The 27200-nt window shown below is 37.6% G+C and overlaps 1 protein-coding gene across 3 annotated transcripts; it reads right to left on the bottom strand.

The window, feature by feature from the left end:
- Positions 1 to 9255: 9255 nt before the first annotated feature.
- Positions 9256 to 27094, bottom strand: RPAP3 (RNA polymerase II associated protein 3). Of its 3 annotated transcripts, none has more exons than XR_013958420.1 (17): positions 26960 to 27094; positions 25092 to 25250; positions 24598 to 24738; positions 23981 to 24103; positions 22663 to 22790; positions 21949 to 22070; positions 21113 to 21183; positions 20027 to 20158; positions 18118 to 18245; positions 16353 to 16474; positions 15853 to 15923; positions 15594 to 15707; positions 14205 to 14416; positions 12880 to 13075; positions 12329 to 12426; positions 10850 to 10981; positions 9256 to 9745 (listed from the first exon to the last, which is right to left on the bottom strand). XR_013958420.1 is itself a non-coding variant. In XM_080633752.1 (17 exons), exons 2-17 carry the CDS (start codon positions 25242 to 25244, stop codon positions 9654 to 9656), a joined length of 2004 nt encoding a protein of 667 aa, XP_080489878.1. In that variant the 5' UTR covers positions 25245 to 25250; positions 26960 to 27094; the 3' UTR covers positions 9256 to 9653. The 3 variants fall into 3 exon arrangements, 2 of the variants coding, with proteins under 2 accessions (XP_080489878.1, XP_080489879.1); XM_080633752.1 differs by having other exon boundaries at positions 10850 to 10950; XM_080633753.1 differs by lacking the exon at positions 26960 to 27094 and having other exon boundaries at positions 10850 to 10950; positions 25092 to 25836.
- Between the last annotated feature and the right edge of the window lie 106 nt (positions 27095 to 27200).

The raw sequence follows: 27200 nt of genomic DNA, 5'->3' as shown, positions 1-27200 counted from the left end.
CAATGACATGACAGAAGCTTTGCGCCATCTTGATGAACCCATCTAGCATGCACAGCCTGGGAAACAACCTGGAGGGATGCCTTTGGGGTCAGACGGCTATGGATTGCTGCAGGATGGGAGAGCAGCTGGAACTGCCTGCAAGGGTGTGTACCAGCTCTACCCTAAGACAGGCAGTGACAAAGAAGGAGATGCCTTCGGGGGAAGGAGCAGTTCAGAGCAGAGGTAATGAACTGGGTGCAGGCTCATGGGTCACGATCAGAGGAGAGACCAGCCAGAGTGACATTAAAGGGGGAGGATGCCACTTCGCATGATCAGGGCGAAGGCAAACACAAAGACTTCTTCAAACAGCTCAACTCTTTGTATCACAGACCCTCTGTATCACAGACCCTTGATCTTGGGGGCACTTTAACCTCCTTTCAGCAGCTGGAAAGGCAACACAGCAAGACCCAAGTGTTGATGATTTCTGGAGGTGTCAGGGAGAACTTATTGATACTGTGTGGGCCAAGCAGGATGATGCTTTCCATCATCTGCTATCCACCAACAATGAAGAGCCAGCTGGGGATGTGATAGTGGGCGGCAGCCATGGCTGTAGTGATCATGAAACAGTGGGGTCCAAGGACCTGTGAGGAGTGAGAAAGGAGTACAGCACAAACCCTGAACTCTAGGTGAGTACATTACTGCTTGTTCAGGTAAGTGGTAGGTAGGATCCCACAGGGCACCTCTGAAAGGATCTCAAGAGAACTGGCAAGCTTTTAAGGACAGTATCCTTCAAGCACAGGTTGGGCCCACATTAGTACTCAGGCTTGGCTAAAACAGGAGACTCATGTCAGAGCTCCAGCACAGAAAGGCAGCATATGGGAGGCAGTAGAAGGGACAGGCTAAAAAGTAGGAAAGCAATTACAGAAAAAGAGGATATTTATTGGAAATGTATTTATTGGTATATATTTTTTCCAGGGAAGAGAGTATTTATAAGAATCTAGAAAAAAACCCAAACGGAAGTCACATATCAGTCTATCTTCAGGCAGAATTAGCTGAAAAAGATTTCCTGAGGGAAATCAAGCTCTCTCTAAATGTCTCAAGTTACAGATGACATATGGAAGCTCCTATAATAATTTTTGGCCTGAGACACTGGGATGGAAAGCCCAGAATGCTTTCAAAAATAAAAATAAAAGAATAAATCCCCCCCAAAAAAAACCACACCAGAAAAAACAACAATCAACCAAACTATCAACACTTGCAAATTAGCTCTTTGAGAAAGGTTTTACAGTTAGCAAGATGACACAACCCATTTCTGTTCAAAGAGACACCTTCTGTGACGGTGTCTTTTCAATTTTCCACATGACTTTCAAACTAATCAAACCTGCTTTGCTCCCTCCTGAACCTAAGCAGAAGGATAAACCAGTTCAGCCCTATTTTACCAATAAAGTTGAAAACAAATTCCTAACCTTGAATTTACGGGACGACAACTAATTTCTAGGAAGAAACTTCTCTGAGGCTTGGGGCTATGCACAGATATGGGGCAATTCTCAACATGAGGCAATTCATTATAATAATGGAAGATAACGAATGAGGGGCTTGGTTTTGTCACTTACTTCATCATGGTGTTTCCCTTCTTTTTTTGTATCCCTGTGGTCCGTAATGAAGCTGCAGTAAAGCTGGATCATAGGCTGTATAATGCAGCATTTCTTTCCAGTGATCCAGAGGCATACAGGCAGCTAATAGTCAACAGTGTCTTTGGCAGCCTCCCAACAGATGCTCGTCAGTTTGGACATAACCACCTTAAGTCTTGAAATCTGTCAGTGTACAGTACTGTACCTGGGGAAATCCTGTACATGGAGAGCCTGAATACATTGAGGCACTGGGAAATGTTCCTTTGGTCTATTATTCTGATTTAATTTGACCCATTCAGAATGTTCCTCTTGCTCTGGCAGACACATGGGCTATATTCAAACAGGAACTAACAATGACAGAGAGCACAGGCAAGCTGAAGGATGGCAAGTATCAGCTAAGAGAGAATCAGCAGGGGGGAAGAAGGGAATGAAGATTAGAATAAGCTCCACTGTAAGCATTAGGCACTGGCAATGACAAACTTCCTTTATCAAGCTCTAAGGTTTGAGAGGCTTAAGATTAAGAGCTCTATATCATTACTCCAGGTAGCTGAATAGGAACAAACAAGACCCCTAGTCATCCTCTGAACACAGAAGCTGATCCTTATAATGTTATTTTGCATTGCCATTAGTGTAGTTGGAAAAAGAAGCCTTATGAAATGAGTGGGGACTGGAGGTCTTGTGGTGTGGTACAGTCGCTTCCTGTTTTTATCAGCACAAACCAGGTAGGAATACAGATGAAGACTGTGGGTGTTTGATATGCAAAGCATAAATGTAATTCTGAGAGAGGAAAGCTAACTGAAGTTATTAAAACAGGCCTAGGGATCAAAAAGGGCTGCTGGGTTTTGTTCAGCTCCTAACTTGTCCAAATCTCACATTAAAAATATTCATTCATGTTTAGATTTTACTGAAGTGAAATGTTGAAAACACTATTGAAACTGAGATTGAATTATTAAATGTTTAAAAAAAATACATATTTTGAGCCCTGTGAAACAGAAAATCACGTCTCCTATTCTTCCCCTCCCCTAGTCACCAAATTCCCGTGTTACACTGGGAATGAGCTGGCACTCACACTGGTAAAACATCCCAGATGATGTGATGTGTCAGCTGATGGCCCTGCCTCCATCACAGCTCAGAGAGGTACCATCTCTCACCCCCTCCGCTGGGCAGCCAAGTTCTTCCCACTCCAGTGAAAACTGAGTTAGTTCAAACCACTCAAAACAAGGGTTTTTAATGCGAAAAAGTAAATTTCTCCTTAGCCTCTCTCAGCATTCAGTCCCACATCTTTAACAGACTATGCTACACATTGTCTGGTTAGACTGCAATCCCCTGGAGGAAGGACTCTGTGCCACCATAGGCCAGTAACCACAAGTTCCTGTACAAGGTCCACAGGGCATCTGCCTCACCCAGAGCTCTGTGAAAAGCAAGAAAACAACCTGAAAGCAGAGCCCCAGGGACTATAACAGGACTCTGTATTTCAAACCATGCAACACAGTTACAGTTTGAACAAAGCAGGCAGTTAATCAAGCTGCACAACACTTGGTTTTATACAGATATCATCTTTAAAATATAACAGAAATGAAGTAGTGGTTGCTCCTGAGCTCCTCAGAAAGGCTCCAGCCATATAAGACCGCACTTGCTGTGGTCTGTATCCATTTTTCAGGCAACATCAATTCACTCGGCAGTAGTATTTCAAGTGCAAGTGGGGGTGTGATGCAGGACAAAGGCACTCTCAAGGTCAGAAGATCAAGCCAAACCTTTACAGTTGCAAACTAGTGCAAGAAGTGAATCTTTTCTCTCTTGCTTTAATTTTACAGTCTAGGGATGATAAAAGTTTAAACAAAGATGATGTTCTCCTTAAGCTAAATTAATTCTCGCAGATTTTTCTATGAGAGGTGCCAGCTTTACCAATCAATCAGACAGGCTTGTCCACAGAAGAATGGAACATGAAGCAGAAGAAAATCCCAGAGACCTGGCAAATTCTTAAGCATCTATTTCGTGTCATTCCTTTGTTACAAAGTGTATGCAAAAATATTCCCCAAAATGTTTTTACCCATCTGTTTGAAAACACATTTTCACTTAAATACTGCATTTAATAGGATGTAATCCTGTAATAGCCTTGCTAATTTTCACAACCACCAGAATCCAACCACAAAATGCAAAGAAATCTTAACACCAAGGACAGAATTAGGGTATTCAATGCTCACATGCTACACAGTGTTACAGGTGGGCTCCAGCATACAGCGGTAGCTCACTACTTCTTATTTCAACAATCTGAACTTCAGACTATTTTAGAAAAAAATGTTGGCAGCAGTCTGAAATCAGCAAAGTGTTCCCCATTTTTCCAAAAGTGACAGCAATTCATTATATGCCAAGTTCAAGCACCACTTGTCAAACTGACTACTCAGCCTGATGTAGCCGGAAAGACACCAGATTTTGACTTACGGAGTCAGACACTATTCTCCTATCACAATTACAGTTAGGCAAATGAACAATTTAATCCTTCTTTGCTTTTTGGTGATATTCATATAGACTGCTCATTCTTTAGGGATGAAGCTGCCTTCAAGTATGGGCCCTTGCAAGCTGAAGTACAAGCAGCCATTACTGTAATAGATGTAAAAACAAAAAGTCTGGGTTTTTTGGGGGGGGGTTTGTGTATTGGGGAATTTTCAGTGGGTTTCCTCAGGACTGATTTGCTGCTCAGCTCATTGTGGCAAACCTCTTCAAGTATGGAGTCAAAAACCAAGACTAATAGTTTATACAGAATATCAGTATCTCCTATCTCATCAGGACAAGGAAGACTTTCATATACTCAGTTACTGGTTAACATAATCAGGTTTTGTGCCTATTGTGCCCTTCTTTCTTTAAAAGCCAGGTAGACTTATCTGGTATGAAGGAACACAAAATTTATCTTTTACCCTGTCACCTTAAACTTTATTAATGCAACAACCGAGACTGAAAGGGTTGGGGTTTGAAAATGGAGTCTGGAAAGCAAACAGTACTTTCTACTACTATTAAGAAAGCAAAAGATTCCACAACTACTATCAATAGTACAAACTGATAGTTTGTACTAGTTCAAAATAGCTCAAACTCAGCAACCACTTGAATAAGAAGCAAGGAGGAAAAAAAATTCTATGCTGTATTTGGTTTCTATGCTGTACTTGCTTCAGTTTATAACACCAGACATTAGATGAGATTATTCCTACAAAATGGAGCTGAAGAAGCAGAGCTGTTGGAAGAAGCTTTCAGGCAGAAAAAGCTTTGAGCAGAAATTTTTAGAAAACTAAAAGGAGCCTTCAAATGACACTTTCAAAGCCTGAACTGCTTGCAGCTAATGACAGGAGAGGGAAGACAGAGGAGAATACAATGTTTTGAACCCAATGTAAAACAAAGGGCACAGTGAAAAGGAGGACTGAAATTCAGAGAAAGGGAATCAGCACACGGTGACAGATGTAATGAGAAAGATCTGATACAAACAGTTCATGTGAAACAGTATAAAGAAAAAGGAACAGACAGATGCATAAAACCCACACAACTTCACTGCTGCGATCAGGCTGAACTGCATATATAACAGACATCAGAACAGTGAAAAATACAACTTTACCTTTTATTCCAAAAGTTGTATCTTCCCTACACCTAACCAGCAAAGCAGATAAGGTCAGATTAATCACTAATACAATTCTGGGTCATTTGGCAGAGTTATACCTGCCACTACTAAATGAAAATTAAATTCAAACTTAAGATGTGTTCCTGAGAGTTCAGGCTAGTTTCCTGTTCTCTCATGGATAATCAGTAACAAAGGATTTTGCAGGTAATTTTGTCCTCTGAATAACTCAACCATTAGAAATATACTTGAATGAAGTTACTAAAGCATCATGCAAAGGGAGAAGTGACACAATGCAGTTCAGACCACCACTGGCTCTCAAGATCTGAGAAAGAAAAATGTAGTGTGATTGACAGCTGCAACAAAAGAAAAGCTACAGGGTGAATCTTACCTGGGGAGAAGTGAAAGTTCACAGATGTGCAGCCCTATGCTTTTATTACAGCCCTTCTTGTTATTCCTAGAAAATAACTAATTTCATGAAAGAATAAAAAGCCCTGGCGGCAAGACCGGCATAGCTTCCTTGGCTTACAGTTGCCATTAGATAGGACATCAGTGGAGGAGAGAAAAGAGGATGTATACTTAACGCCTAAATTCTAAGTTTCTAATAGTAGAGCAATCTCAAGCTGCCTAGATACCACAGCACATAAATGCAACTTTGAAAGCTTCATGTACTTAGTCTTGTCTCTACTTCTTCCTCTGTTCTAACACTGTTCAATAATATTTGATGGGAGGAAAATCTAAGGGTGAGAAAGGGTACAGGAGACATGGTAGTTCCCAGACAAATGATACCAAGATAATAAGCTCAAAAGATGCCAATGTGATGCAAATGTATAGTATGTGTAAAAAGGGAACAACCAGACCAACAAAGAGCTCTTCAACAATCTCATTAAAGTATGTAAGGTAAGTAATGGAAATGAGGACAGATTTTTTAAGAATTATTAATTAGGAACAACAATAAAATGCAGACCATATCAGAACCAAAACAGGAAAACAAAATAAGCAGCAGTTGACAAGAGTAAGAAGAGACTGCTCTGTAAGTAATGCACCTGCATTAAAAAGAAAAAAAAAAAAAAACCAAAACCAAGGGAAGTGTCAGTTATGGAAGATGGAAGAAAAACAACTGACAGTTAATGACATTAGAAATGAGCTGCTCGATGGCTGTTTTCACTTCAGTATTCCCTAGTGACGGCAACTACAAGCAACTGTATTCACATCATTGGCAAAGAAAGAACTCTGCCTAGTAAAAGAGAAGAATAGGTTAGAACATAAGTTTCATGAATTGTTATGTTCGCAGGTTCTCTAGGCCCCAAAGACGTCTTTATCAGGTATGTTAAAAATTAGTTTATTAATATGTTTAAAAGTAGCCTCAAAAACAGTCATGGTACTACCTATTTTTGCGAATGGGCAAGCCAAAATGCCTACTTTTAAACAGAAAGACAGGGAAGAAAAGACGCAGCAGAGATTTCTTGACCACAGTTGAGACCATTAATTTTTAATTCTAAAAAATATTTTTGGAACAAGCTCTCTGGTACCCATTTATGTTTTTCACAGTAACTGACACAAGTCAGCCAAGAACGAGTTATGCTAAAATCATTTCTTCCGCAGTAGTGTAATGAAAATCAGTTAACAAAGTATCTTTATCTTGACATCAGACTACCACAGGACATTCTTACAAAGCAATACAAATACAGCTCAGATGAAAATATTTCTTTATGAATGCAGAGATAGAGTTATCTGAGAGAATAAAAAAAGCTTTCTGTCAAAACAGAAAGCTGTAAGGATGTCCTGCAGATGTATGCCCTAGGATCAGTTCCACTGATATTCTAACAACCTAGATTATGGTTGTTTGAGTGTTCAGATCTACAGAAAAATATTAAAAAGTGATCTTGACAAGTTAAAAAGTTGCCTAGAAAAACATAACATTTAATATTTATAAGTGAAGGAATCATTCAAAAACTCAAGGCTGAATCAGTCACTGCAGCAAACATGACCTCACATTTTTGACACCTTGAATGTCATAACGAAGTACTCCATGCTATATAAAGTATTGCCTAACACTATTTACCCTAGACTTCTTTTCCCCTAACACAATAGGTATATAACATTGAAAGGGGGTTGGATCAAAAAAAAAAAAAAAATTAAAAAATAAAAACCCCCTTCTTTCCCCTGAAAGATTTCTTGACTTACTTCAGATCTTCTCTGTGTTTCCCTAAATCTTCAATTCAGAGATTTGGCAATCTTTTTAGAAGGGAAAAACACTGCCATCTCCTGGAGCAAGTGAAGCTAGCCTGTGTTCTGCTCTGCATCTTAACATTGCTTTCTATGCACTGAAAAGTAACCTCAGGGACTTAGCAAGTCACCATCAGACGCTGCATTTAGAAATACAAGCAAAAGGCTACAGTAGCAAGACAAATCTTGGTGGCCTACATGCACTAAGAACATGAATGCCTGTATCCACCCCACCAAATCTACATGCTTGAACACCTTCCCTTCAATCAGCCCTTCTTACCAGACACAAATCCTTAACAGAAACCTCTGTAAAAGCAGGAGTACGACCAGACATCAAATACAGCAGCTTATTCTGATCAGAAGCATAGCAGACTGGATGAAGTGGACTTACAGGTGACTACTGCCCTACAGTTTTCAAATCTTTCTGCTATTATTTTGGTTTTACTGTCATGGATCCATTCTACAATCACCTATTTTCATCTGACACACTTCAAGAAGCAGCTTCTGAGAATGTGCCAAGAGCTCTATTAGTATAACCTAGTCAGGCATATACCTCTGCTGTACACTGAGAAACTCATAACAGTTCGTAAGATATAGTGTGTCTACAAAATCTGTATTCATAAAATTACTGCAGGTAACTACTCCCTCCCTCTCATGTCTATTTGTTACAGCAATAACGTATCCCCAATACATTATCAGAAATGTTTTACAAGGGGAAGAAGCCAGTTATCAAGTAATTTGAGACACACCTAGTAATAACAGTTCATATTGTGTGTAAGCTACAGGTAGCATTATATAAAGGCTCTTCCATCTCCCCAGTAACTCTGGCTCCTCTCCTAGTGCTCAGTTCCAGGGCTAATTGGAAGCTACATTAGCAATCTAGCACTCCATTCATGTCAGTTGCTACCCAGCCCAAGGATGTAGCTCAGTTACATTTTTTTTCCTTTTTAACTGGATTATATATAAGCTAGGACTTCACACAGCTGCAAATGTTTCAAAAGTAGTTTTCTAATACTGACTACACAGAAGATAACATTCCTACATTTTCTTACTAATCCATCTTGGATGTTTGAAGTCCTTTTGAATGCTGTACCTGTTTAATCATTCCTCTGAAAAACAGCTCAACTACCAAAACAAAAGCATTAATGTCAGAAGGCTTCCCCTGTCAGAGAAGCATCAGAGAAGCACCAGTAAAGCATGAGGGCTGGATCAGGATGAAAGCAAACTGACAAGAGTACTAGTACTGGCAGGATGAAAGACACAGCGGTCAAGCCTAGAGATACAGGCACATTTCCAGACCCCGCTACTTGTATACTACAGGTAAACAAGTGCTGTATTTTCTTCTTCTGGTCACATGAACAGTATGAACAGCTTACTGTGCCTAATGCTATTTATCACCTTAAGAATTTCAGGTGATTGCATGCCTTTGTTGTCTTCATACTGGAAAGGTATTCTGCTTAGCTTCCTGAAGCTTCTTAAGGGCTTTACCTGGCTAGGAACAACTGACCCAAAAGACAAGTTTCATCAGATTATTTTAAAAGTACTTTTGAAAGACCACCAGAAGTGGTTTTCCCCTATACTTTTAGCTTAATTCTACAGGATGTCTTCCTTCTATTCTGCAATTAGAGCTGAGGTTCACAGGAATCTCAAGCTCTCAATGCTAAAACTCAGCTTGAGTAAACTCAAATCAAAGAATAATGGGTTTTTTGGCCACCATACCTCATCTCTGCTTTGCACACTGCAGGTTCTCATGTAGTGTACTCTTAAAGAAGAATGATTTAGACACCTTAGTAAAAAAACCAAAATCCTTAAAAATTTAGTATCTTCAACATTGTTTATTTTCTAAAATAAAAAACATGCACATTTGTAATATACACCATTTGATTCTTACTAAAGACATGTTTATAAATATTTTTATTTTAATAAAGATTTCTATCTACAGTTTAAATTCTGAATGCCAATCTGCCCAATTGTTTTTTGGGCAAAGAGAATCCACTGAAAACAACGTAGACCTGCATTGTTTCAGGTGCTGGAAGGCAAATGTACCTGCAGAACTAAATAATTATCTCTTCAGGCACTTGCCATTTGGCTAAACCAAGCTTAAGAGTTTCATTACTTATACAAAAGCAACAAAATTCTGGTCTTTATAGGCTCCTTCAGCTGATTTCCACATGGAGGAGGCACAGAAACAAATTTACACATTAGTCATCTCACTAAGAAAAAATACCATATTTCTTCTCCAATTCTTCAACAGAAGCATCCTTCAATCCCATGTGGTTCACATGATTGAACAATACCTGTGTCACTGTAGAAGAAAATCCCAACATAAACAGTTATTTCTGTGATTTGCACTCTTAAAGTAAATTAGTCCAATTCTTTCCTAAGGGAGAGTAAGGTTTGGATTTATAGAGCTGAAATACAAGTGAGTTTTTAGAACTACTGAGAGGATGAAAAAAAATAAATAGCAAAGGGAAGCTCTCATTTTTTTCTGAAGTGCACTGCCTAACAACGTTTCCTTAAACAAGTATATAATCCTGACAACATAAACAGACAGCTTTTATTTTGTTTACTATCTTGACACCATGCCATTAAATGCAGAAGGTAAAAGTTAATGCCAGATGGCAGATAAAGCTTACATCAGGTTAAAGGCATGAATGCAATTCGTAAGAGGAATTTACTTGCACTTCAGTATGTCAAACAAGTAATTTTGTTTTAAGGAGATTCACATATTAATTTTGAAAGTCTAACAGCTATTAGTGAAACTTTGCTGAGATAGTAAGTTTGATGTTACTTGGTCCCAGAGAAATGTTTTGTTTGTAAGTGCCTCAACTGTTACACAGTCAGTCTGGTGTGATAAATAAAGAAAATGTTTGAGACAAAAAAACATACACTTCTCTGAAATATGAACTCAAGCCAATACCAACATGAATTACAAATTAAGTGATGCCTCAAGAACAGGACAGATGACCAGGCTGACTTTAGAGACATTCAGCACTCTTATTGCCAACAGTAAAGTCAGGATTGCCAAGAAATGACTGTAAATTGTGGAAACTGTAATTTGGATACTTTGCATTTCAGATAGAAGATTTCATACAAATTCATACCTTTGTAACATTACCAGCTACAAAACTGAAAAGCTAGTGAAGCCTATTTTATCAGACTAAAATGCAACAGTAGTACTGATCAAAACTACAGCTAAATCCTCTTGGATTTAAGTCTTAAGAATTAAAAAGGAATCAATAGATTAAGAAAAAAAATTAACTTCTAAAACAATCAAGAAGCTAGACAACTAATCTTCACTGATTATTAAATGTAATAAACAATAAGAATAGCACTAAAGTTTATGTATTTCTTGATAGAGTCTACAGTATCAGAAAGTTTTTTTTAAGTACACTCCTGAATTACTTACTTTTTTTCTCTGTGCCAGACATAAACATTACTGCCATATCAAATCTTTTTAATTCAGATAGCCTCTGAAGGATTTCAAGGATGAGAGATGGCTTCTCTTTCCTGAAGAAGAATATTACAAATATAAAAATAACTACTGTTGATTAGAAAGATTCAGTAGCTGCAAGCAATATTAAAAGACCTCAGGAACAAAAAAATCAAATGACCAACAGAATTCACTTCTGTGTCTAATATTCCCCACCTTTCATCTTTCTGATTTATTCTTCCATGCATGAAGCAAAAAGTCAACATCCAGAAATCTTGATGCAAGTATCATTCAGATACAGAGCAAGAATGAAGAAATATAAAACCCTAGACTTATGCAAACTGACTGCTGTTCATATACGAATAGCTACTATATGATTTAATGGTTACACCTTGCTGTAACATCACTATATTTATACATACCGGGGTGTGCGAGTTCAGGAAGCAGCCCCTGTGGTCATAGAGGCTCAGCAAAAAGTACCACATTACAGTTTCCATCATTTTTATCCATACAGAAAATTCCTAGACTGTGTTCATTCTACATTCTTCTGGTCAACAGTAAATAGTCCCTGTCTTAAAAACTAACAACAAATAGTATTTTTCCTTCGGAACTTGACCTGTCTCCCTACAGAAGGAATATATTTTACTTTACTGCAAACAATTCAAACTTCCTAAACTTTTATGCCATACCACCACATGCAGGACCTTATCTCTTAAGATGTCATGTTTCACACACATGATGGGCATTTACTTTTAAAGAAACTAAAGGAAAGGCAAACATCAGTTTAGATTTGCTTTTCTCCATAAAACACCACCTTAAAAACATTCTGAAGTGTGTGCTCCAAGTAATCCAGACACGCAGTACACTGCCTCTGACGGGCAAAATGAACTCTAAGACTCAGCAGCATACAGAGAAATTTCAAATATAATTGTCAGGTCCTTTCTTATCAGAACTTCTAGCTCCAACACACGTTTATTACAGGCTACTGTAAAATACTAGCAGGTAATTAAATGTCAGAATGCATCACAATAAGCATTACACAAAAATGAAACCCCCTATTTTTCTGCTCTAAAAAGTTAATATAGAAAGCTAATTTTGTGCAATTATGTGTGATAACAGAACACACAGTAATATGAAGCAAAATTATTCCATACAGTCTGATACTCAATTTCCAATGCAATGTAGCAGAATTGAATTCAAAAACTTACACTAAAGGCTATTTATTTCTTTATGTCTTTTCTACCCGATTTTTCAATACATGCTTAATTTCTGAAGAAAGAGAAACTGAACCATTGTAATTATTGTATCCTGCAGCCTGGAAATACTTTTTTTAAGCCCAAGGGTGATGCTAGCGAAGTTAAAAAAAAAAACAAAAACGAACAAACCCAAACCAAAAACTCACCTCCAAAAAAACCAACAGCAATATACAAGGTGAAACAAAAGAGTTAAACTTACTCGATGTAGAAATCATGCAGAATTTTCAGTATCTGGTTAAACAAGTCTGGATCCAAGGATTTCTGGAACAGTTTTGAATAAAGTGAAGGCTCTATTTGCTTTGGAAAAAATAAAAAATAAAAAAAAAAATAAAAAAAAAAAAAAAAGAAAAGAGCAAGTTATTTTTAGGGGAAAAAAAAAAAAAAAGAAACAGTTGAGTCATGAGAATTAGAAGTGCCATTTCTAATTACCCTAAAAGCACTCATTTGAAAAGTCAGAATTTAACATGGTTACTAATGTATTTAAGTCTTCGGAGAATCAGGGCCTATGTTTGAAAGAAGAAATAGATCACGTAGGGACTGTAGACAAAGTGACGTCAGGCACAAGAGGAGAATTACTCAAATGGGGATCAAACTACTTGGTATTATGTGAAGGCAAGTAAAGAAAGGGACTGTTGTACATTGTTAAGATACACTAATCATAGCTACCTTTTCCACCTAAGTTCACCCTATTTCTTCAATGTCAGTTGAAGAAACTGTCCGAGCACTGCCAATCAGTACTACATTCCATACCTTCAGGTACAAGTACAGATTTTCCGAGCAGCCTTTCAACTTCCTGAAGTCAGATTCAAGCTGAAAAGAATTTGCGGGAATGGCAGGGACTGCAGAAGCAGATTTAAATGACCTTTTGATTTCTTTTTCTCTCTGTCCATTCAAAGGGAATGATGAATCCAACACTGATGAAATCCCTTCCACACTACCATGAAGCCTGCAGAGAGATTTTCATTTTTTTCTTGATTGTGTTTCAAGGAAATCTTACACTAAGACCTAACTGGAGATCTCTCAACCCATTAAAAGCTAACATACTACCAATGCTTTTAAAAATAATGTGTTTTAGTTTAACCCACCAAAAAAACCCCCACATTTACAAATACTTATACTCAGCCGCTGTCTCCTTTGTTTCTGGAAATAACTGCATTTTTTTAGTACAGATTTCTACCATACACAGCTGAAAATTAAAAATAATTACATTTTCTGCAATTCACAACACAAAACAAATAACTACGTCAAATGAACAAACTGCTTTCAACACGGATTATATGCCAATTTTTTTGTCCTACAATTTGTCAGTTAAGTCCATTTATTTTTTAGAAGTTATAAAATGGCTAATATATTTTTTTTCTTCAACATTCTTCAACACTTCTTCACATTAAAACCATTTGACTGAGCTGGGAAAAGTTGTGTGTGGGAGGGTGCTTCTCATAGAAATTCTTCAATCAGAATTCCATAAAAAGTATCTACAATTAACAGAATTAGGTGATGCCAGTGCAGCAGAATAGTAGAGCTCCAACACTTAGCAGGGACAAAGTTAGGATAGTGGCTTAAAGTTAGGATACGTCAGCCTACCTTTAGCCAGCCAGACTTGAGTTTGCCTAGCTAATGCAGTGGAACTTGGGAAGTCTGAGCAAACGTGAAGTTATCAGCTTCCCGCTAAGTGGAGGAAAGAGTGGCGACACTCTCATCTGCTCCTTTTCTCTCACACAACTGGTGTGCAAAGAATGTTTGAACTCTGCTCAAAATCTGCTCTAAAACATTACAAATAAAAATCACAGCTAGGCAAGATGAAGTGCACAAGGAAGAGACTATGGCATACAGGAAAATATTATGAACTTCATAACTTCAGACTGGTTTTCCACCTGACACTAAATAGATCATACTTGTGTCAACCACAGCATGATCAGAGGCAGATGTCTAAGAATGGCAGTTTCTGTCAGTGTTTCCTTTTTGATTCAAATTCTCTAAAACATGTTTGATACTTCATCACATGTAGAAATCCAAAATTGAAGATTTCAGCTAAATTTATCTTTTAAAAAGAGGATCAGAATTTTTATACTTACTGAAATGCTGATGTATCACCGATTTCTTCTATTTTTAAGTGCTTTGCTTTTGGAATGTCCGTTGTAGCCAACTGATCATCCTGATCGAGTTTCTCTGTTCTTTCAACCGTCACAGAATTCCTACAGTTCTTGACTAAAGAAGCAGTGCTGGGCAAATCACTGTCTGCTGCGTCATCATCAATTTCTTCAATCTCTATTCTTTGCAAAGGCTTCTAAACAAAATACATAAGTCATGAGTGTAGCCTCAACATCAGTGCATACACAGGCCTCACATAAGCAGCTGCACTTAATTTAAAATATACTCAAGATAAGTAGTTTCACCTGTAGCGGAGCATATGGAAGACATTTTCAATAAACAGCCAAAAAAGGAAACTTCTACATTCCACAGGAAGCCTTGTATGATCATTTTCTTGCTTTACCCTTATAAACCAGGGTAGCCTGACTGTAGAGAATCTCAGACTCTGTATTCTGTTTTCGCGGTAATAAAAAAAAAAAAACGTTTTTGGTTTGTTTTATTCCACGCCACCCCTGCAAGGTTGAATTGGCAAAGACTACCATATATTTGGACCAATCACCCAAGTCAAACTTTGTAACTTAGCTAGGCAGGTAAGTATCCAGCAACATAGGCCTAGACCCTCAACTCAAAATTCTGAGATGATAAATATCTGTAACTCAGCTCTGCTGGCTGACCAAGTTACATAATTCCACTACTAGACGACATGCTGTAACTAAAATGCTTTGGCTTGTCTAATCTCTGCATGATAGCAGAGATTTCCTGAACATGAACACAGTATATATTGCTCTACAAGTACAGATGCAAAACCACACAAATTAACATACTGAACAACTAGAAATGGCAGGTTTCTCTGTCCAACTCTAACACAATCCCATCATCAGTCTTTGTAATCACACCCATAACCCCCCCTGTCCTGCTGGTGTATTGTCAGAAAATAAACAGCTCGCTTTGACAATATACCATCACATCATTGTGCTAACTGGGAGGCTGACTGGTGGATGTGAAAAGAACGGAAGTTTACCCAGAGCCTTCTGAAGTCTGCAATCAAACACGTAGACTCAACTGCCTCCCCTTTACTCTCAACTGCAATGTAAGCTATGCCCAGGATAGAGTTGTGGGGTTGCTTCCCCATTTCATATTACAGATATACACATACATTGTGTTTCCCAAGCACAGAACTGAAGACGGAATGCTCACAGCACTGCTACTGTTACACACACATGGAAATGCTGAAGTTATCTTTTTGGGCTTTCTGCAGGCAACATGCACCTATCAGGAGTTAGTCTACATAAATAAGCAAGAAGTGAATTTTATCTTCAAGATCTACCTTTCCCATTATTATAGAAAGCACCTCACTAAACCAAACAACTTACTGTTGATTTCAGGAGTGATGGATTATGACTCAGTTTCACTATGTTTTTTATTTCCGATTCTTTTATCAATACTGCAGGATATTCTTGAGTCCACTGTTCTTTCTCAGCTAATTCCTGAAAAAATGGTAAGTTGTCCAAAAGATTAGAAGTTTGAGGAATAATTACAAGATATGTTGAGAACATTCTACCACTATAGGCTTACAAAAAAAAAAAAAAAGAAAAAACCAAAACCCAATAAAAACCTCGCAAGTATACATACATTCCTTATTTTAGTGAGTTCATTTATTGCTTGTTTATTTCCAGGTTCCAACTTCAGAACAGCTTCAAAATCTGCAAGGAAATTAAAAACAAAAAAAACAGACAACAAATAAAAAACTGCAGATATTTCAAGTTACAAAGTACACCTGGCAAATTTTTATGTCTTTTGTTTTCCTTTCAGAGCTCTAAAACTATTAAAGGCAGGTAAGCTATCCTAATACTTATATCATGACACATTTCTCAAACTATTTCTTGCTACTTATCGTAAGTGACAATAGTAATTTCATGCAAAACTTCCCCAGTCCTGCAGATATCAACACATAACACATTATACATATTCAGTGAAACTCACCAAAACCCAATCATTCTTAATGCTTGCATGATAACCTCAATTAAACAGCAATTGATTAAATTGCTACTAGAAGATTAAAAAAAATAAAAATAAAAATCAGGATGTTCTTATCTCTTACCCAACACATTTAAGATAATTCAAAGTCTTACCTTGCACAGCTTCTTTTAGCTTTCCAAGAGCAACTCTGGCAGCTCCTCTTCTGGCAAAGGCTTTAGAATAAGAGGCATCTAAGAGCAGAGCTTGTGTACAGTCATTTTCTGCCTCTTCATATCTCAGCAAAAGAATAGTACAAAATTAATAATCAGTTTCAAGCGGTAGTTTCAACTGAAATGGCAAAGCTACCCAAAACAATTAAAACATAAAGAGAGATCTTAATTACACTGAGCTAGAATGTAAAGTAAAGTGAATGTATACAATACGATTTCTCAGCACACTGAAATTAAAGCCAAATCTCTTGGTATCTCATGACACACTGCTGAATCTTTTTATCATCACAGAGAAATTCACTTCCACCATGAAAATAAATGCTTAAAGCCTGTCAGAGTCTACTTTAAACACTAAGCCTTAAAATTAAGTCGGCATCAGAGCTTTTTGCTACTGAAAACCAGCAAGACCATTACAAACATATTAACAGAGAGAGGGAAAAGGAAAAGAGAAGCAAGCACATAGAAGAATAAAATTCTCTACATCTGAATTCCTGTGACCTGTCCCAAGATATTTCAGAATAACAAGTCAGTATATCCTTGCATTAAAGTCATTTGCTTCACTGTAAGATCGAATTTCCTTATCCCAGCTATATTTAGTTGTATTAGATTATGATACCACTATGTGCATATTAAATGATTTTCATTCATTCGCCTTCTCCTCCTTCAATCTATCATTAAGTTTACAAAAAACAGTTTTGGGGTTTGGTTTTTTTTTTTTTTTTTTGAGTTCTTACTAGTTCTAGAGTTTTATAAGAACATCAGTGAGCTTCTGTTGCATTTTGTCTGGTCCTCTTTGAAATGCAAAGACCCACAATACATACACAGATTTATCATACAGAATTGATTTTCTTGCTTGGTCATTCAATTAAGGTATCACTTCCTCTGATTCTCTGAAAACATTATTTGCATTATGATGTCCTCTGTGGTTTCACTACTAAATTACGAATGTTTTGTCAGAAATACTACCTGTGCAACCTATTTTGTAATCTAATAATTTGAGATCAATATCTCTACAGATACCCAGCCATGTCACGTTGAAACAGATAACCAACATAATGCTCAGCTCTCTGCTTCTTATGCTATCAGTTTAAAAGGTTTAAACTACCATGCCATCAGGAAGTGGAAAAAAAAAAGTCAGATTTCAAAAACGGTCATGTGGAATTTCTCTCATTTGCTAGGAACATGCATTTCCTACTGTTATGGGATTACCTGCATTAAGCTTAACTAAAAATAAACTACACATACATGTCTCCATTAATGGAGTTAAAGAAAAATATTTTAAAAAGATGATTACTTCCAGAAAACCTCCTGTCCATTCCCTTTGAAGTCAGAAGATATAATCCAGTTCTTTTTACAGTGCAACATTTAATAGCTGACTGGGGTTTATAGTCAAAAAAGACAAAGCTTTGGGCAGGTCCTTCAAGAAAAGTGAATATATATATTTCTATATACAGAAAAGAATGAAAAATCAAACTTAAGTAACTATAATTTCATACTGATGCTATTCTATTATCTCAGAACTTATTTCCTGTGAAATGCATTGTAAAATTACACAGATTGAGTTATTCTCTCCCCCTGTTTTCAGTATGATTTATTCTATACTGAATTCTGAGTATAATTAGGAATGACAGTAACTAAACCTGAGTGAAAATATACAGGATCATTCTTCTATCTAGTTCACCACAAAGAAACAAGCAATCCTACTTACTTTTCAATCTTTAGATAGGCCATAGCTCTGTTAGCTGGCAGAAGCGCATTGGTGCCATCTGCTGCTATACCACGGGTATAACAGTCTATTGCAGCCTCATATTTTCCTTCTTTGAAATAACAATTACCCTGTTAATATTTAGGTTAGAAAAAAATACTGTTAAGAAACATCTAGTGCAATGAGATTTTAACCTTTTTAGTAGAAAGGGTCACAATATCAGGACTGTGGATCACAAACAACACCCACATCTGGGCCAGTACTTATGGAATGTTTTTTCATATCTAAGCTGCGAGGCAGCCCAAAAAAATACCTTAATTCTTTCTAGTACTTCAAGGATATAAAAAGTTTTGCTGCATGCACAGTTTAAGTGCAGACATACAAATCAGTAACTTGTGATTTATCTTTATGCTGTATGTGCAGAATAAGCCACCCTGTGCCTCCTGAATTTAAACACATGCTTGAACAAAGCTGAACCTATACAACTCCCCTTTCAAGACTTGCTGTGCAAATCTATCTTTATCCTGCTACATTCACGAAACTGTTATCCTCAAATATTACTTGGGCCCAAATGTTGCTTTTATTTTCCAGTTAATGCTCCATACAACAAAATTACATCACTGTGTTTCCAAGAAACTAAAACTATCTTTTGCTTCTCAGTACTAATATAAAGCCACGTATTACCTTCTCTGATACTACTCTACTCATTGGCAAAAAAGCAAAAGGCACAATTCAGACTTGAAAGGATCCATGTTGCCAGGAACAGGCCCACAGTGAGTTAATTCTGCTATGAATGAAGTACTGCACTGGTCTGAAATTTCTCTTCCGTAGCCTCTTCAAACTTTTGTTCCTTTTATGCACTTAATGTGTGCTGTCATTCTTTTCCTACTAATTACCTCTTACAACCAGTATAGGAAGCCTGAATATTGATAAAAAGTCCACAGTTAAATAGCTAGGTAAGAGAACAAAAAGAAAATTGTTTTACTTGATAATGTTATTTCTTAATTGCAACAGTGAGGAGAGGGAGAAATTAATAAGCCAATTGAGAGTTAAGACCATATTTCCAAAAAATACATTTTTATTGTCATTGTTGCCTGCATCCCCTGAAGTCCTTTCTATAACTACTTTTCACCATGTAACCAGAAGTTTGAAAACACAAAAACAGTGCACAACTCTACCTGGACAAGCAAGGGTCAAGATGCATATAATACTGCAGAAATGGGATCTCTGTAAAATACAGTTCAAGTTCTACTTATCTTGTTACATATTTGAAATTTTCTTACACAATTTGGGCTGTAAAAGCTACCTTGTATAAATATTCCTCCAGAAGAGTCCAAAGAGAACTCACTGTCCCCTTCCTCTCCCTATAAAGCCCCAAATGGGAAACACTTAAGATTGTATCAAGGACATTGCACTTAAGTTCATGACAGTATCAGGTTTAATTTACACATTTACATAGCTCACAGAATCATAGGACTGTTACGGCTGGGAAAGACCCTGAATCATCTAGTTCCAACCCCCCTGCCATGGGAGGCGACACCTCACACTAGACCATGTCGCCCAAGACTCTATCCAATCTGGCCTTGAACGCTGCCAGGGATGGAGCATTCACCACTGCTTTGGGCAACCTGTTCCAGTGCTTCACAACCCTTACAGTAAAGAATTTCTTCCTTATATCTAACCTGAACTTCCCTGTTTAAGTTTGAACTCATCACCCCTTGCCTTATTGCTACAGTCCCTAATGAAGAGTCTCTCTTCAGCATCCTTTTAGGCCCTCTTCAGATACTGGAAGGCTGCTATGAGGTCACCATGCAGTCTTCTCTTCTCCAGGCTGAACAGCCCCAGCACACTACTTTTCTTTGCAACAGCACAACACAAGACTTTTCTTTTTTAGTTCTTTCCTCTGACTTACCAGATCTTTTTCTGTAATAGCCTTCTGCTTGAGCTGCTGGTGTTCAACGCACTGCTTCTCTTCGTCAGTTAATTCAGGTCTGACCACTTCATCAAATTCTTTCTGTTCCGAGCTTTCGTTTGATGACAGAGCCTGCAAAGGTATAATTTTTTTTCCTCAGTGAGTATTTCTTCCACTTACGCATTTTCAGAAGATAAACAACAATAAATACAAAATTTTTTAGATGCAAAAAAAGCATCTTAACAGAAGTGCCTGTGTTGTAAGCAGAATGCAAATTGAAGAAATTATTCTAAACTTGAAAATGTGTTTTTATGAGGGACTGAGAGTCAAGACTGTTACTTGGTAAATTAAAAGTATGTAATTTCTAAAACACAATGTAAGATGACCCATGGAATCTGTCTATACATACATTCCAATTCACAAATCATTTATTTATTCAATTACTGAAGACTTCGGTCTTGATTCTGAAAAACATTTTTCAAGCGCTTTCAAAACTACAGTCAACAAGGTATAAGTATATTCACACAGTAACAACAGGTGAGCTTGTATTTACTAGAGTCATCATAATCAGCATTCTCTCCCTGTTATGAAAGGGATCAGACATGCATCAGTGTATTATGTTCTGCTAGGCTGAAACCCACTTTCTGATTCGGCAAACCACAGCAATCAGTGGGACTACAATCAGGCTAGCAAAAAAACACACAGGTTCTCTCAAATGTAGTGCTACTTTGTACAGGAATACTAAGCATGACTGAGAAAAACATCACAGAAGGCAGAAAAACATCTGAAGGAAGATATAAAAAACCCTCCAAAAAACAAACAAACAAAAAACCCACACAGATGTTGGTGCACATATCCAGTCTTCAATCCACTTCATGTCCAGTCTGACAATCCACTGTTACACTGATGTTTGCATACATGCTAGTTAATCCAGAAAAAACTCAATTACAGATTTTAACCTTAGTGAACTTCAAATGCCAGAAAAAGCATGAGATTTCATTGAATTCTATTGTTAAACATAAGTTGATACAAATATAAATTGAACAGGGTGTATTAACTTATGCTAGAGACTATTAATCTTATTACCTGATCAATTTTCTTCAGTTCATTTTTTGCTTCAAAGTTGTTTGCATCCAGCTCTAAAACTTTTTCATAATCTATCAAATGATCAGAAAACTATGTTTCAGGTTAGAATTACAGAATACTAACCAGAATATAAAATAAGAGTATTCTTTTTGAAATTACCCTTTTTTGTAGTTACCCAAGAAGCACAAGATATGGCAAGCAACACGTCATAGAATGGTTTGGGTTAAAAGATACCTTAAAGATCATCTTGTTCCAACCTTCCTGCCACTGGCAAGAACACCTTCCACTAGACCAGGTTGCTCAAAGCCCCATCCAACCTGGCCTTGAGCACTGTCAGGGATAGGGCAGCACAGCTTGCCTGGGCAACCTGGTCCAGTGTCTCATTACACCCATAGTGAAAAATTTCTTCCTAATACACAATATCAACCCCCACTGTCAGTTTAAAATCACTTCACTTCACCCTATCACTACATGCCCTTGTAAAATGTCCCTCTCCAGATTTCTTTTAGGCCCCTTTAGGTACTGGAAAGCTACAAGAAAGTGTCCCCAGAGCCTTCTCTCATTTTTGTGGCCCTCCTCTGAACTCAATTTGCAGGTCCACATCCTTCTTATGTTCGGCGACATTTAAAGGTAAATTATTCTAGAACTACTACTACTTACAGCGATCATTCAGATTTGGTGCTTGACTTTTACCTTGCCAGAAGAATATGAGATATGTTTGTTGGGTTTTTTTTAAATGTGAAATAAATTCCTAAACCAATAAGTAAGTTGCACAACCCTTAATCAAGCAGACATGGGAATAGGTTTGTACATATTTTAAGCAAAGAAAGACCCACCTTCCTTAGCACCTCGAAGATTTTTCAAAGCGAAGCGAGCAGCACCTCTTCTGGCGTAAGCCTTTGTGTAATTTTTATCTAAAGCAAGTGCTAAATTGCAGTCAGATTCTGCAACAGAAAACCTATCAAAAATACGAAAAAGTTAGTTTGGACACATCTACGTAACAAACCCTAAAACTTAAGCAATTTAGCTTACTCTGGTTCTCCCTAAAGTAGAAATCTTAAATGCTTCAGAAGGAGCATAGAATGAGTATTTAAACATGTCTCAATTCAGACTATATCAAGACAGGAAAGAAAACAAAGGTCAACAACATTTACTGCCATAGAAGGAATAACCAAATCCCCTGTACTGTTTTCTTCTCCCCAGATATATCAAAGCTTTAGAAATAGAATTCAGTGAATTGGAAAGACAAATTAGACAGTGAACTTTCTCCTTTTTTTTTTTTCTTTTTCTATTTTCTTTAAGTTTTACACACACTTAAACAGAATATGGTGAACTTGTAGTGGAAAGCAGAGGAAAAAAAGATGAAAGAGACTACCAGATTTCTTATCCTGATGATTCCTATTTTACTTAGAAACTGGTAGCAACAGTAGTCTTACATAGACCAAATCACAGTATGGAAAGTAATATAATCAATACTTAAAATGAAACAAAGATATCTGAAGGTAGCATTTCAAAGAAGAAAATACTATGGATTTAACTTAAAATCTCACTTTTTCATTCTGTAAAAAGCTGATGCTCTGTTTGTGGGCAATACTGGATTATATGGATCAAAATGCATTCCTCTAGTGTAGCACTTTATAGCGTCATCAAACTTTCCTTGTTTGAAGTAGTTATTACCCTGTGAATAGAAAAAAAAAATATTTTTAGAAAGTTACCATACTTGGACATACACATTGCTAATTTTTGGTGGGGAAAAAAAAAAACAAAACACAACCGAAAAAACAAAGCTTGTATTTTAGAACTTTTAAACATTTCTCACAAAGCACTGCTTTACTGTGAAACTTTCTTTCAACTAAGAGTATTTTAAGTATTGCATATTAAATATTTCTGATGATTAATGCAATAACAGGGTTTTATTATTTACTGATTTTCAGTATCTGTAAGTCATTTATAGAAACCTATAATGAGCACATACGTAACTGCTTAAACTGAATTAGAGAACTACTGAAGTTTGAGATTTGGCACCTTTCCTTTCCAGGGTAAAGATTTTCATTGCTGCCTCCTTTGGGACACAACTCTTATGTCACATGTGCCCAAATGCTTCATTGCACCCAAGATAATAATGGTCAAAGACATCTAAATTTCTCAGCCTACACTGCAGATTATATACATCAAGGAATTTCCATAGCAGAAGGGAAAACACAGATGTATGCAGCAGACAGTAAAAAACAAAAACAAACTAAGAAACTACTGAAGAGAAGGACAGACTTACAGATGGAGTTAGGTGATTGCTTGTAAACAAAGAAGTTTCTCAGAACCAGAAAAGCTGCTACACAGCTTAGTCTCTCACATGTCAATGAAGAATGAGATAGCTGTTGCAGTATTCTACTTGCAAAATAAGGTAAAACCGAATCGGTACAAACTTGCCATTACCAAGGCAAGGAAGACATACAAGTTCACCCGTCATTCCCAGATGTACTGACTTCACAAACGGATTAATCTTAAAATCTTGTGGATTTAGTTTGGCGCATTCAGACCCTGTGCTCAGGTAAACACTAGTTTGATCCTTATGACAATTCCATGCAGAAATATAGCTTATCAAAGAACAAAAAACACCAACATATTAATCATCATAAGCATACATTAAGCAAAGTCTAACAGGCTTTGCTGCAGTTGGTGATGAGAAGAAACAGAAATACAGTGAGAGTTTTCTATTTTGGAATAACAGGCAGACAAAAATAAAACACCCAAATAGGCAATTCTTTCACCAGAAGAGTGTCTCAGTGGGCAATCTTTCAAGAGAAACTGCAAGCGCTCCTAGGGCTAAATTGCTACTTGGCAAATAATAAATATTTATAAAGCTATAACCTTTTCCTTCTCTGCAAGAGCCTTTTCTGTATCTATACGAATTCCATCTTCTTCGGAGTCTGATTCTGGAGATACAGAATCATGAGTACTATCTTCTTTATCAAGTTCTTCAAGTATCTTATCCTGAAATCAGATAAAATAAACTATTACCTTCCTTATATTTTAACAATACAAAAATAATACAAGACAGACTTCAGGAGAATTAGTAATGGGTTTTTAAAAATATCTACTGGTAAGTCCTCTTTATTAAGGAGTATTCCATACTTCAAAAGTGAGAGTTCTATCCTCTAATACTGCCAGCTGTGTTTAGTCTTATGTTCTATTAGAATGATGACCTTCTAAGAGATATATCGTTAAGAAAAAAAAAAAAATTATTAAAGTCAAATTCAATCTACTGGATGAGAGCACAGCCAATGGAAAACTCAAGTATTTCTCAATGTTCTGGATTTTAAACACATAACATTTTTGGGAGAAAGCTACTTTCAATGTTCATACAGTACCCAGCACAGAAAGATGCTGATGCACGGACTGAACTCTCAAGCACTGTAACACAATCTTATTTAAAACAGAATCAGCTGGGAACAAGACACAGTTAATAAGCAAATGTTCTGACTTACCACATCAAGTTTTCCCCATGCTTCATAATCATAAGACTTGATCTTGTTTTTCTTGTTTTCCTCAGTGGTTATCTTTGAAGTGACTTTACTTTTGCTTTTCTTCTTTTTGTTAAAAGCCTTGTTTCGAATTGGTGGTAAATTCTAAATTGAAGTAAGTAATTAGTATAAAACAGATGTGCAAAAGTCACTTGTATTGAAGCACCTACAGTACCTGTAACTAGATATAGTATTCTTCTAGATCTATGTGGAACTGACTGAAAATTTACTGGTCTCATCACCTCCCGATGCTACTGACTCACAGCTCTGTTGGTGGGAGAATTTACAGGGCATTCTTTGGTCTACTATGGATAAGGAACAAGTCAGCTGAGCTAGCTCATACATTCTATTCAGATATTTTAAGTCAACATACGTAATTTTGCTGAAGCAAGAAGTAATTATTATAAATGCTATTGCATTATTAATAGCTGGGTTAACACTGGACTTGGGATTTTTACCTCTTCTGAGACACCACTCTGTTTCCTTAGTTCAGAATCCACTTCTTTAATGTCTTTTTCCCAGCTCTCCAATTCTCTCATAAAATCCTGCAGCTCTTCAGCATTTTGCTTCACTTGCAGCTGTAGTTCTATCGCTTTATTTGGAGCACTCATTGTAAGCTGCCAAATTTCAAGAAAAAAAAAAACAACACAACTTTCTAAAGAAAATTTGAAAGTATGCACTGAAGGAAGCTAGCTACTTCAAAATCAATAAGTCTGACTTACATTCAAGACATGCTTCCCAATAGCCTAGTAGAAATATTAAATACTAAAAGCCTAAGCAGAAACACAATTTAAATGCTTTTAAAAAAAAACAAGGGAAGCCCTGTTATTCAGACAAAACAAAGTATATCATAATAAACAACAAGTAATACTTTCCTAACTAAGTGTAAGGTAAAGTGCCTAACAAGCCAATGACAATCCTGAGAGATTACAAAGTCATCTTAGTTTAAAGCAATTTCTGAAGTACTCCCCAGCTGACAATATAGAAAACTTTAACACATTACCATTTAAGTTTTAAGTGAAAAAAAATCCCTAAGTTATACATGATACCTTGTATCTGAACACAAACAAACAGCTGACAAACCAACCCCCAGAAGCACTTTCAGCCCCTAAAAGCATGCTTAAATATGCACATATTTTTAGCACAGAAACAGTAAACACATGAGGTGTTTTATTATTAAGCCTAGTGAATTACAAGTCCAAAATACCCTCTGAGTTTGTATAGGCCAAAACTAACGATTTCTGCAATACACTGTGCTGTCTATAACTATGGACAAGAGTCTCAAAAGATGGAAAAACATGCTCCATGACTGCTAGTGAACTGATGCTACCAAAGCAGAAAGGTTTTTCCATCCTCAAGAACAAGTAGCCAAGTAGATGCCCCACTGTATCAGTTGTACTTTTCCCTAGCTTATACATAGGTGGCAACATGCTTGCCTTTAGCAATGTATTTTTCCCAAAATCTTCTAAATACTTGGTCTATTTAAAAAAAGAAAAAATAATAATGTGAAAAGAGACTTTAGGTGAAGCTGAAAATGTATATTATTCATCAATTTAGGTATCTACTATATTTTTTCCACCTACAACTGTTGCCCCATGCTGAGCTGTCTCTGCAATACTCAGCCAGTAATTCCACGAAAACTGGCTATGGACACACTGAATATTCCATACAGCCTACTACACCGTGGCCAACAGTAGCTAGAACAAGACACATCTTTTGATGTAAGAAACTAGGTTGTGATCTACTGAACTTTTCTTTTTGCTGTCACTGACGAAAATAATGTTCTTATACATGTGAAATTCTAACAGTTTGTTTTCTGGCACTCATAAGTGACTTACAGACGGGTGAAACGTAAGCTTGCTCCCGCTTTCCGCTAGCCTAACATTGTTGCACACAACTCAGCAACGGCCTCACTTGCCGACAACCGGCTCCTCTTAGAGCATTTCTCACACACCCTTTAAGGCGATTTTACTTCTTCCTTCGCCTCGCCCAACACCCGAGGGCAGCCGCGTTACTCCACAGACCTGGCCGGACCTGCACCCAGCGGGCCATATAGGAGCAGGCCCCTAGGCTGCGTCAAGGGAGGCCCCAGCTCAGGCCGAAGATGCCCCACTGAAGTTTCATCACCTGCCTCTCCGTCGCCCCAGGGTTACGAACCAGGTCCTCATTCCTTTAGGGTAAGCTCCCCACAGGCTCCCCCTCGCCTCGCCACTACCTGCGGCCAAGGCGCCTACGGGCCACGCAGAATTAGCACCAGGCCGACTGCACAGCCATCAGAACTACACACTGAGCACCACGCACCCATCCAGTCCTACCGCAGCCTCACCTGTACCGAGTCCCACCTCTTCCTGCTGCCACCAGACCCCCTCCACACACGGCCGAGCCTCCTCCCAGAGCGCAGCGCAACCACACAGCACACCTAATCCACAACCCAGCAGCCCCGCAGCGGCACAGGCATAGGGCAGCAAGGGCGAACAGCGCATGCGCACGCGATCCACCGCCTTCCGCCTCCCGCCTCCCGGTCCGCGGCGCTCCGCGCTGCCCGGCCACGCCCCCTCCACGGCACG

This window comes from Psittacula echo (genome assembly GCF_963264785.1).
Source record: "Psittacula echo genome assembly, chromosome: 1".
Lineage (NCBI taxonomy): Eukaryota > Metazoa > Chordata > Aves > Psittaciformes > Psittacidae > Psittacula > Psittacula echo.
This window is presented reverse-complemented; position numbering and strand designations above follow the sequence as displayed.